Below are 12,123 nucleotides of genomic sequence, written 5' to 3' on the forward strand. Positions count from 1 at the left end.
AACTTAAGTACATCAATAGTTGCTGCTCTGATTTGGAGCTACAAATAATAAAACCTCCTAATACACATTTAAAGGTGTGCTCCTTAAATGCAGTTTAGCTCTGGCATGGCAATCCTCCTAGCTTACCAGCTTTCTAAGCTTAATTGAGCTGAGTAACATCCATAATGACACAATTAAAACATCATCTACTATTCAGATGCTTCTCTTCATAAGCCTATGAATTTTCTAAGAAGCAATATTAATTGAATTGTATTTGATTTCTTCAAATAAATGAAATGATAGAATTAGCATAATTAGTGTGAATTCAGTAGACATCCATGATTCAGCTATTCCTGTGTCTCATTTTGACTGTACAGATGTTGCTTTTAAAAGACCCTTATGGGAGGTACAGGTAGAGCTTCCTTCGAAATGTAACAGGATGCGAGTAGAGCTCCTTTATACATCTAAAACAAAAACAGGAAGTTACCCCAGACTTGTTATGCATTGTCTATTAAACTGGCCAAAAATATTCTTAACTGGACAGTTAAGGAAAAGACAATCTGTCTCAATCACCCAAAGATCACACTCTTTGACTCGCCATCCTACTACTGCTCCTTATTATCCTTCTGTTATAGCAGTGGATTTTTGCATATGGAGAGCTTCAGACATAAAGAATAGTTAATTTATTTGTGTGTATGTACGTGTACCTATACATTCTTTGGTGGATAAACATGCGAAGAATATTTTTGTGTGCAGTTATCTGTATAAAAGTATATATGTGTGTGTCTGTGTGTACACATACATATAAAAGCACTTTGGAGCACTTGGGCCTCATATTTTTTATGACAGTTTCAGCAAGGCAGAATCATCATCACATATTCCTACTATTGAGCTTACTGCAGAGTAGCAATGCACCTTGGCTACCTGCAAACAGCTGTAAAGATGGGCCACGCCTGCCTCTAAATTGTCTTCATTAATTCCTCTTGCTGGCCAACTGCTGGCATCTTGTACAAACGTGTGCAATGTAAGTTGTGGCACAGCCTGAGTGGGGCACGGCTGTGTGAAACTGTGCATCTCAGGGCTCTTGATCTGCCCGCTACAGTAAAATCTTTGTTCCTTGTGGAATGTGTGCCAGTGTACAGTATATATTTATCTGGTCTGAAATAAGCACAATGGGGAGCACACCCTCAGCCTCCTTCTCAGCGCGGGGCCTGTGGTGTGAGAGATATAAAGCAGTATTTTTCTCACTGCCGGTAGGAATTCTGGTGGGAGCTCTGTTAGCACCAGCCCAAATTTCTTTAGCCCCTGCCTCACAAGGCTGGAATGGCTGCTTAAACCCAGGTTCAAAGCCTTTGGCCTCCAAGTGCTTTAATTTAGCACTATTTTTGTTTCTCTAACCTCTGTTTTTACTGCTTAAACCATCTAAGGTCTCCTTGTTTTGCAGGGAACTAAGCAGCTCCTTCTTATAATTAGATTAAAGATTATAAAATGAAGGCTTGGGTATTTTTTAATGACATTCAAACTTTGTTTTCATCTTTTTATAACTTGTGCAAAATTGCTTTTTATAACTGTTGCCCAGCTTCTTCAAAATTTGTCTTTTTTTTCTTTTTTGTAGCTGTATTTCAAGCTTCTGTTTTCATGGTTTAAAAAAAAATCATTTGCCAGATGTTTTTCAGCATTTTTATTTTATGCATAAAATAAACCCTTCCCAGGTGTTTTTAGGTATGATTCACAACAGTGTAACTAAAGTAGTGATTCTTCTGATCCCCTTTTCTCAATAGAGGGATGGTGAAATTGGAAGAGTCCAGAGGAGAGCAACAACAATTTCCAAAGTCCAGTTTCTTCTCTCTTAAGAATTACATAAGCGAGGTAGGATTTCACAGGAAAAACTATTTAGGAGAGAAAGTGGTGCATGTTTACAAAACTCTGTCATGTGGATGAATGGATGGAATTGATCATTTGATTGGGAGTAAACAAATGAAGCTCTCAGAACCAGATGCTTCTCCCCCCTGGGCTTCCCCAACTCCAATGCTGTGTGCAAAGAAAAGGTTGACTAGATGAATGTTGCCAAAGAGCACTGACTGCTTAAAACTGATGTAAATCCATGAGAGGACCGAATAAAATACAGAGGAGAGATCTATTGGAGCTGATAAATATGGAGAAAACAAACATAGCCCAGGAAATCCCCCAAACTAAATGTAGTCAGAGTTTGGGACAGTATTCAGGGGAAGTGCTTGTTCTTCCTGGTTTATAACCACTGTGTTGAAAAGTTTTGGAGTTAGAGAACCCTTGTTCTGAGCTAACTCTGCTGCTTTTGTATATGCTTACTTCATGCATAACTGGGCTGATACAGGCACTTATCAATGCGGATGTAAATGAGCTGACACACAGCAGCAAGTAGTATCCAGAAGTGTATCTTAATCATATTTGAGTATTTATCGTATATTGAATAATATATGTATATAATGCATGTGTATATAGCATGTATATAATAATATACATATGGAATAATATGTATATTAATCATATTCTTCACCAAATGATTAAACCTACTAAGCACTGCAGTAAGTGCAGCAAAGTAACACTTTGTTTGACAGTTGCAGCTTCTGCTTTCATGTCCACTTCTTTCTTGAATTCTCTGGTAACTGAACGTAGTTAAGATAAGGATGATTTCTCTCCTGTACAACTTTAATATTTGCATTTACTATCACATAGATTAGAAAAGATGTTCAAGATGGTCATGTCCGACTGTCAACCTGACCATGTCCCTTAGTAGCCTTATCATCCATGATAATCTCAGAGTTTTGAGTTGATTCTTATTTTCTCAGAAACGTTTTTTTTTTTCTTCATGGGTTTAATGATGGAAGGACTTGGGAAGCTGCAAATTTTCACATTTGAAATTAGGCTTATCATTAAAATAATAATTTTAAAAACTATTGTATTCTGGTCTTGATTGCTTTGATGGAGACACCTCCCATTGTGGCATGTAATTCCTCAGTCCCATCTTTGCCCATGTCTCCGGTGTGAACTCCTCTGCAGGAAATAATGCATACAGGATGTGCTGGGAAATTCTGATATAGTTTCATTAGTTGTCCTTAGGGAATAACAGCAAGTATTCCACTGACCCTGAATAATGTTTTATTCTTTCCAAATGTTTAGAAAATAATTTTCTTATGTTCAGTTAACTAGTCAGATCACTCGACACAGTGAAGAGCGAGGGGTAATCCTTTACTAAGCCAATGTTTTGACCTGATTGGGCTTTGCAGTGAGATTCTGTGCTTGGCAGGAAATTGTAATAGGGATTTTTTTAAGAATTTTTATGCATGTTGTGAATCCTTGTCAGCCAGACAGTGGCAAGAAATTTCCTTCTTGAGAAAGCCCTTAGAGTGTTCAAGAAACATTTAGATGTTGTACTAAGGGACATGGTTTAGTGGGGAAATAGGTGTGATAGGTGTATGATTGAACTGGATGATCTCAGAGGTCTTTTCCAACCTTGGTGATTCTATGATTCTGTTCTATGGTTCTTTTCGGATGTTCTGTATATACATGATTTCACAAGGTTGGTTGTCAGCTGAAGAGCCAGATCTGACAATCATGGCTAGCTATGTAGAACGGAAGAATTTCCATGTCAGTTGGGATTTTTTTCTTGATACTGGATACTCATCTGTCTTCTGGCAAGGTAAGCACCATTATTATAAAAATCTAGAAAACTGTAAAATTAAGTTCCACATATCTGAAGATACTCTGAGGAATATGGATAATACTGTATGTCTTCCAAAGAACTACCCCCCTTCAAATCAATGAGTCTTCCATGCTTAGGCACTTATTCTCCTGTGGAAAGGGTTTTACTTGTTCTTTAATCCCTCTTTAGGTAACTTGAAGTTATTTTCCTTGTCTTTATGACAAAAATGTACTTTCCCCGCAACCTGTGCATATGACATTTTCCATTTTATTCCCATTCACTTTCATGCACAAGAGATATTGGACCAAGGCAAAATTGTCTATTGCTCTGAGTCACTGTGCAACTGTACATCCTTTTATTTATCTGCAGTCAAGCTTCATAGCTCAAAGGCACAAGTGTAGATCTTTTGTTTAAAAAAAACAGGTTTGGCCACAATGAGTATAGGCAGTGATTTCCTGGCCAATAAAAAGAAAGAGGCAGTTGATATGAAGAGTGTTGAAATAAAATTGGCAACGTACTTTACTGTTTCATAAGCAGTAATGGTATAATTTGCAACTCTTTTGTTACTAACCACGTGCAGGCAGAAAGTCACTGTTTATATGGGCAAGGATAATTCTTCACAAAGAGCAGTGCATCCATCATTGAAGAGAATTCTTCAGAAATCAGTAAAGACAAATGCTTTATTGACAGCGAGGCTGCCAACTGTAGTATTCAAGATACCTATAATGCATGTGAATTCTGAAGCTAACATTCTGATATTGAGATAAAGCACCAAAATAATAGAAAAAGCATCTGTAGTCTTGTGCTCGAACATTAATTAAAATACCACTCAGGAGTGCAGTTTATGGGTTCTTCCTTCCAAAGAGTCTTCAGTCTCTGTGCCCAGGCAGTAAGCATCTCCTTCCTTTTCTCCTCAGAGACATATTCTGGAGCAAAGCAGATGTGAGGCTCAAGGATTTTCACACCACAAAAATGCATGATGCCATGCTAAACCCAAAAGAAAGAAACACCTTAGCAGATGGTTAGCTTTTCACTTTCAATTCTAGCATGTGGAATATTGAAATCTAAAACTGTTTCTATGACCCTATGTGAGACAGGTTTTCTAAGCCAGTGCCTTTATCAGGAAAAGGGAAATTAATTGTGGGCATTTAATATTGATCTTGGCAGTTGGTTAGTGTTGAAGGGCAGGCATTAAGCAGAATGGCATACACTGCACTGAATATGGTCAGCTTCACTGATCCTGGTCTGTGGAATTTGTCAGCTCAACTTGCCATTTCTCTGTGCATGTCTGAATTCACAGCTGCATTCAGCATTCTTTATGTTGATGCAAGATATGCAGCTGGGTAGCCTCATAAGGGCACACAGCCAGTATTCAAAATGGTTAGACCAAAGAATCTCTAGAGAAATTAATACATACTGATTATGTTATATCAAGAAGTAGCTGGCTCAATTTGCCTTACCACCTTAATTACTCAAAGCACTTTTTCTACCTCTGACAAAAGAGCAGCAATAAGAAAAGACATGCCAGGATAACTTGAGTGCCCTCCTGTCCCCCATCCTACATGACTCAGGTAGGTATGGGAAAAAGAAACTGCATGCTAGAGCTAAAGGAAATCCTATTACGCCAGAGAAGCTAAGAGACAAACACAGGCTTTCTTCAAAGAATGTACAAGACAACTTTAAAACTCTCTGGACTTTCAAAGCAGTTGCAGGATTATAGGGCCTAGCTTGCAGATGGTTGGAATTAGCAAAGGAGTTATTTCTTTTTATAATATACAATAAATTTTATGTAAAACTAACATCAATATGAATGAGAGAAAAAATTGAATAGTAAAAATTCAGGCAAATGAGTAACAACAACAATAGATTTCATTTATTATACCTGCATGGGCCACAGGATATAGCGGATATCACCACTCATACTTCCTTTTGCATACATCTCTTCAGTTCCTCCAGTAGTGAAAGAAAACATAGCTAACTTGTTCTAGAATTAAAAAAACAAAACAACACAGTGCTTAAGTTAGGCATGTTTAAAGAAGAGTTGCTGAACAGTTTAAGAGAGATTCAGGGAAACCTGGACATCATTAATTTCTAGGGGTGTCCTGTTTGAATTCAGGTGTAGCAGCAGCCCAGAGTCACAGGCTGAGCATGTGCAGCTAGATGATGGACTGTGCATCAGGGTTTTAGGCAGAGACACATCATAAAGAAAAGGAATTACGTATACTGACACCCTTTTATGAAACAGGGCTGACCCTCGCTTTCTCTGATTAAATGTTTGGAAAATTGTGGCTGGAAAACACTCTGTTACTGAGAGTATCTTCATTCTCTTCTCTCATGAACACAAAAATTGAATGCTACAGTCTTCATTCAGACTTGGGATTGCTTGTCGCTTTTCAAGCTATAACTGGTTTTCCAAATATTTCTCAGGTGTTCTAAAACCCCTGTGTTTCTTCTGATTCAATAACTGTGGTATTGGCCACAGGCCTGTACCCAGCATGTGTTCTCTCTGTCTTAGTAATTAAAATTACATTTTTCCTGGCATGACTCAGTGCAGTATCTCAGCTTCCTTGTCTGTTATCAGCTTGCAGCTATGATGATCGCAGTTTACTCTTATTCATCTCAGTGGGGCAGCTATTTCTCAAATGTAAACCAGCTGAAATATTTGGAATAGTGAAAATCAGAAATGATATAGATGACAGTGCACAGAAGGATTGTTTGGAAGAATAAAGATATTGACCTGCTATAGCCCAAATTAGTCTGAGCTGGTATGAATATCTCTAAGTAGCAACGAAAAATGACTGCTACAGCTGGAATTTGGAAGCATGGAACTTACGTCTTCCCCCCCTTGACTCTAAAATGATTCTTTTTTTTTTTTTGCCTTTTGCAATGTATTGAAGAGGATTGATGTCTGGATTATGTTTTGGAGGAAGCTGAGGGAATGAGGCCCAGTAATGGACTAGAATGCAGTTTTTGTAATTCCTTGTACTTAACAAGCAACTATTGAGAGCTGCTCGAGGTCCCTTTGGACTGACAAGTACCTCAGTGTCAAAGACCTGAACTAATGTATTAAGGTTGCTCCAAAAGTAACGCCTTCTATTTATTTTCAGAGAAACTACAACAGATACAAAAAGTATATAACCACCATCTGACATCATGGGCCAACATAATAAATTAGGAGGCATTACTTTTGGAGTAGCCCTCATAAATAACTGCAGTGCTGAAGGCCTGAATAAAGCCAGAGGCTTCTAAAAACAAGTAATTCCTCCACAGAATGGAGGACAGCTGAAAGTATAATGGAACAGGTCACTTCCAACCCAAGCCATGCTATTCTATGAAAAGACCATTACCTAAAGCGCACTGCAAAAATTTTGAACTTAATAAAACAGTCTCAGAAACATACCTGGAGCAAACCGGAGTCATAACAGTTTGGAAAATCATGGGCAAATCCTTGGACCAAGACTCTGTCCATCCAGCCTTTCATGATTGCTGGCATGCTGAACCAGTACAAGGGAAACTAGGCAAAAAATGAATGACCTTGTTAGTGCAGAGAGCATAGGGCGTCCCTAGGCCTGGTCTGTAGGCAATCTCTTGTTTTTCTAATCTGTTCAGATCTTGTACACATCTTTGAGGACGGAGAGGCAGTAACTATGCTTGGCAAAAATAACTGAAGTGCTCTCTGTTTGTAGTAATCATACATAGCTAAGCAGCTGTAGTGCGTTAATACCATGGTGAATGTCAGAACATCCACATGAATGGAAGTTGGAAAATGGTAGAGCTGGAAAATGTCATTTTTTCAAACTCAAGACCATACAAAATGCAAAAGAAATGTAGAAGCTAATGGTTATTGTTGCCAAAATGGTCACAGGGAGACCTATTACCAGGACATCTCGTGAGCAGTTCTGATCTGACATTTGTTAACGCCATGATGTTTTAAGACACTGTCTTGCAGCCCACTGACATGATGATCTTGAACCACTATTTTGAGAAGAAAACTTCCTCTCTAACAGGAGATCTCCTTTTTTTTTTTTCCCCCCCTCTTTTCTTATTATTATATTTTTTCTGCACCAGAATGTGCTCAACTCCTAGTATTTTACAGACAAAGTAGAAAGCAACCTCTTCCATCAGAGGATGTTCTGATACTTATCTGAGAAACAATATTTTGAAAATGATGAAAACGTGCATTGAAATACTTGCTCAGGATGCAGTCATATCCTAAATTTCACCAGGAACAGGACAGCTGAATATATGCAAGCTGTAGCTAGGCCAACAGTTTGATTACGAATTTGGTCACAATATTTTCCTGAATATCAGCACTCTGTAGGCCAGTACATTGTGTACTTTATCCTTGCTACTGACTGCATTTGCACAAATATGTGACGTTTCACTCTCTACACTGCTGACGCTGCTGTTTCATTTAGGACCTGCTCTGTACCCAGGCATCTGTCTCCCATAGGGAATGCTTTTTTCCACTTTGTGGGGCTAGTGTTGCTTCCTGTGATATTTCTGGGCCTTGTGCACGCCAAAGGCAGGACTACTGCAGAAGAGAGCAGAGATGAGTTGTAAAAGTCAGCTAGCAAGTCCAGACATTGCTTGTCCAACTCAGCATTGAAAGAGGGCAGTACAGTTGGGGAAGTCAGAACTCCCCAAGCTTGCTGGCTGCCCCAAACTCCTTGCCCATAAAAGAAGCCATGCCCAGCTTCCTGCTGCCTGATAACCATGGTCAGGTACATCATTGCGAATATACAACATTACATTTGGCCTTGTTGCAGCAAGTTTCTGGATTTGCTGTTATAACTACTCCAATAATTGTACTCCTGATCTGTGCTTGTTCCTGTGCCATTATTTAGAGATGAAACCTTTGTCCTTACAGCTGATGGTTTGGTGTCTGCTACAGTTTCCCAAACTTGAAACTGCTTACTCGCATTTAAACCCTTATGTTCCTGTACATAAATCTGTGTTTGCTTTGCTTGTGCTCCAAGATGTGAGTATAGTATTGGGCTGCATGATAATAAGGCACTGTTCTCATACTGAGAATTATAGCATTATTTGCACTCAGTACTTGATAGTCTGAGTGGACCCATGCAATGGTTTCAGAGTACAGTGGCATAAGAAGCAGTCTTCACAAAAGTATTCTAATTGCACTGTTTTTGAATGTTAGTTTCTAAGTGAAGTGCAGATGTGAATTTTACTTGGCTGTTTTCAAGATCTGATTTCAGATGCCTTCCTATTTGCTAAAAATGTCAGTGTGGAGCCATTATTTGTGTGAAAAATTCCTACTGTGCTAGCACCAGTAATACACTCGATCTGGTATTTTTGATGTTTTCTGAAATATACACCATATCAGAAAAACCTGACACCTTGAAATTGCTATGCTGGGTACAAACCATTTTATGTTGATTGCTGAACTGCTGCCTGTTTTCACTCTGGCTAAAATCAATGTACCTAATGAAATCTGTAATCTTCTCACTTACTACTCCTTTGAGGCTGTTCAGCCCTGTACATTACAACGGAAGTATTTTAATGCAATTTAAAATAATGACCTGAAAAATCAGTAAGTCTGCTTCCTGCACCTTCTTTTGCTCTTCCATCAAATCGTTGGACAAACATCCTTTCTTGTAAGCTTCTGTCATCTCCACTGCATAATTGAACTCGTTTGAGTTGTGCAAGCAACCTGTGGAGAGAAGGGCATAGTCATTGCTTACTCCATCCACGGCACTGTAGCCAAATAAGAATCAAACAGTTCTAAAACGAGTTACTGCTTGCCTTTTTTTTCCCACTTACATTTTTTTCATGGCTATTCAGTATCATCACAGCTGATAGATGATGACCTGACTGCAAAGTGGGGAGTAATGTGTGACCTCAGAGTACTGAAACTTTCACCTTTCTGAAGTAACGTGTGATGTGCAAAAAGATCTAATCTGGTGATGCAGGTGGATGATTTAAGAAGATGTATATGAGAATTTTGCTAATTGTTCTGCCTCTGCATTAGAGATTACTGAAACTGCAGTCACAACACTATGTAGCTGCTCTTCAGTTTCTGTGGCAACTCAGCAGAGGCTGGGTGGTTCCCCAGTATCCGCTGGCTGTGCTGGCTCCCTCATGATTCAAGTATATCCAAATCAAACTATGCATCCATTCCTGCTGATTGAATTAGCAGTTCATCAGTCTTCAGCAAAAGGACTGGTTAAAAGTATAGGAAGGTGGAAGTATTAACCTCATAAACTGAACTAAGTTGTACAAGGATATCTGAAGGCATTTCTCACCCAAGAGAAATGGACTTCAGATGAGAGGTTGATTCTGAACAAGTGCAATGCATTTTTGTCTCTCAGTAATCTCACTGTGAGCCAAGGGTCATGCCCAGGAGTAGACTTTTAGAAATGCCTAAGTCTTGTAGTCTCACTGTCGGTAAGCATCTCCTTTATTTGCCAGTATTCACCTCAGACCTGTGATGTTTCTTTTTGATTCTTGCTCTAAAGAAAGACTGTCAGTTCTCATAGATGGTGTTTTATTTTTCTTGACTAGAAAAATTACTATGGCTAAATGCTATTAAATAGTTGTGGGATGCCAAAATGACTCTCAAGCCCATGCACTTAAATGTCTGGAGCTAATTTGCAGAAAGCATTTGCAATATTGTTCATTAAGGGGAGGTTGTTCTTAAAGTGTCTCTTCAGTTGATTGCAAATACCAGGAAAACAATGGCATCCCTGATTCCCTTCAGTCTATAGACAGAACACTGTTTTACAGGTCTGTACTATACAGATGATTCATCTTTCTAATTGAGGGGGCATTTCTAAGATTTATTAAAAAATAGGTGATACTTACACTGACATTTCTTGATCAGTGCTTGCAGAAAATAAAAATCAGTTTTGTTAGTTGAGTAACATTTGCGCAGAATGATAGCAACTGCTTTTCAGAGTGCACCTAACAGCATGGGCTCTAGATTGTTAATGCACAGCATGAACAAGATGCAAATTTGTCTCACTGCTACTGTTGAAAAATTTCTCACCAACGATGTCATTTCTTGTTGCCCGTGGCTCAAACTGCATTGCATATAAGTCAGACACTGTGACACTGCAGCCCTGTTTGCTCAGTTCTTCCACAGCAACCGTCTTCAAAGATCCATTGAAAGAGTTGGGCTCTTGATGTGCGTAGACTATCAGGACTTTTCTCCCTGGAGGCAGAAAGAAAAGCAGAGGACACCTTTGAGGCAGGCAGATACAAAACACTTTCTGTGCTGTCTTTTGCGAGCAGCACCAAACTAGTGAAAATCACAGCAACAGCATTCGATTCCTGCTCGACAGAGGTGACTCATGAGGAAGTAATTAAGCGCCCCTCCAACAATTCTGTGCTATGCTGGGTTTTCCTGGGTGGAACTCAGTAGACAGTGGGTGTATTTCTTTAGCAGGCCACGCTGCCCTACACCAGCTCAACTTGGGGCTTTCCAATTTCTCCTCTGCCAAGGTCCTCTTGAATCAGCTTTTGTGTTTGCCTGATTCCACTACTACCCCACAAAACACCCTGCGACGGGGGAAAAAAAAAAGCCTTCTGTTGATTTAGTTCCCTCAGCCGGGTAGACAGGCCGCAGCAATTGTGCAAACAGGATGGGATCGAAGCAGCACCAATTTACTCATCCTCGAAACTGTTGTAGAAATGATTTCTGGGAGCTCGGAGCGCGTTCCTGTAGGTCCTCTCTACATCTTCTGTTTCAGTGCTGTGCGAGCGGCAACATCAGATGTTCAGATGCCACTATTGCACTTCAGTGTCTTCATGGGGACACCAACAAAAAGTGACATGATTTTTCTTAGTGTGCCAGTGAGTTTTCTGGTTTATGTCAAACTGCCAACAAGGATACGCAACTGCCAAAGAAATATGCAAAACGAGCAGCTCTCAGTTCCCAGCTGGCAATGTGTAATTCAGGCATCTCATGATTTCATTTTCTCCACTGATTTGTTGCCCTTGGAGTGGAGCTGGGGGCACTGTGACACCATGTTTGGAGAGACTGGAGTTCTCAAATGTATTCTTCGCTGAGGGAATTGAGGTGATTTGACAAAATAACGGCTTAGTATCACAAGTCAACACTACAGGCATTCCATGCACCAGCCTGCCAAAGGTCTAAGTGAATCGCGTTTGTATCAGCAGTTGTTCTTACCTGCCATTCTCCAGTAGCGCTTGGAAGGTTCTGTCCTGTGACTCCTATACGGCCTGTAAGCTCAAACGACGCGTTCGTTTAGGTGAGGAACACCATCAGGAGGTACAGAAGATCTCTGCCTGCAGGAGCGGGGCAGGGGGCCCGTAAGCAGATCTTTCGTGAGCTCTGCCGGGCAGACAGAGCTATGCGAGAACGGACTTCTTAAATCTCTCCTCGTCCCCCGTCTGGCAGAGAATCGCGCTTGCGTTTCGGCCTTTCTTCCCTCGCCTTTTCAAACCCCGTTTCAGACCCTCTCGCCGCTCTCCACCCTCGC

At 40.0% G+C, this 12,123-nt stretch overlaps 1 protein-coding gene and 1 long non-coding RNA gene across 4 annotated transcripts in view; one reads left to right on the forward strand and one right to left on the reverse strand.

Moving 5' to 3' along the window:
- The window catches only part of LOC116216425, a 76,077-nt gene that overhangs the window by 35,687 nt on the left and 28,267 nt on the right, over positions 1-12,123 (forward strand). The gene's annotated exons all lie outside the window — the stretch shown is intronic.
- Positions 2,824-12,117, reverse strand: NQO2 (N-ribosyldihydronicotinamide:quinone reductase 2). Its single transcript, XM_010708413.3, has 6 exons — positions 11,811-12,117; positions 10,668-10,832; positions 9,202-9,332; positions 7,062-7,175; positions 5,544-5,645; positions 2,824-4,648 (listed from the first exon to the last, which is right to left on the reverse strand). Exons 1-6 carry the CDS (start codon positions 11,815-11,817, stop codon positions 4,475-4,477), a joined length of 693 nt encoding a protein of 230 aa, XP_010706715.1. The 5' UTR covers positions 11,818-12,117; the 3' UTR covers positions 2,824-4,474.

This window comes from Meleagris gallopavo, chromosome 3 (assembly GCF_000146605.3).
Source record: "Meleagris gallopavo isolate NT-WF06-2002-E0010 breed Aviagen turkey brand Nicholas breeding stock chromosome 3, Turkey_5.1, whole genome shotgun sequence".
Taxonomy (NCBI): domain Eukaryota; kingdom Metazoa; phylum Chordata; class Aves; order Galliformes; family Phasianidae; genus Meleagris; species Meleagris gallopavo.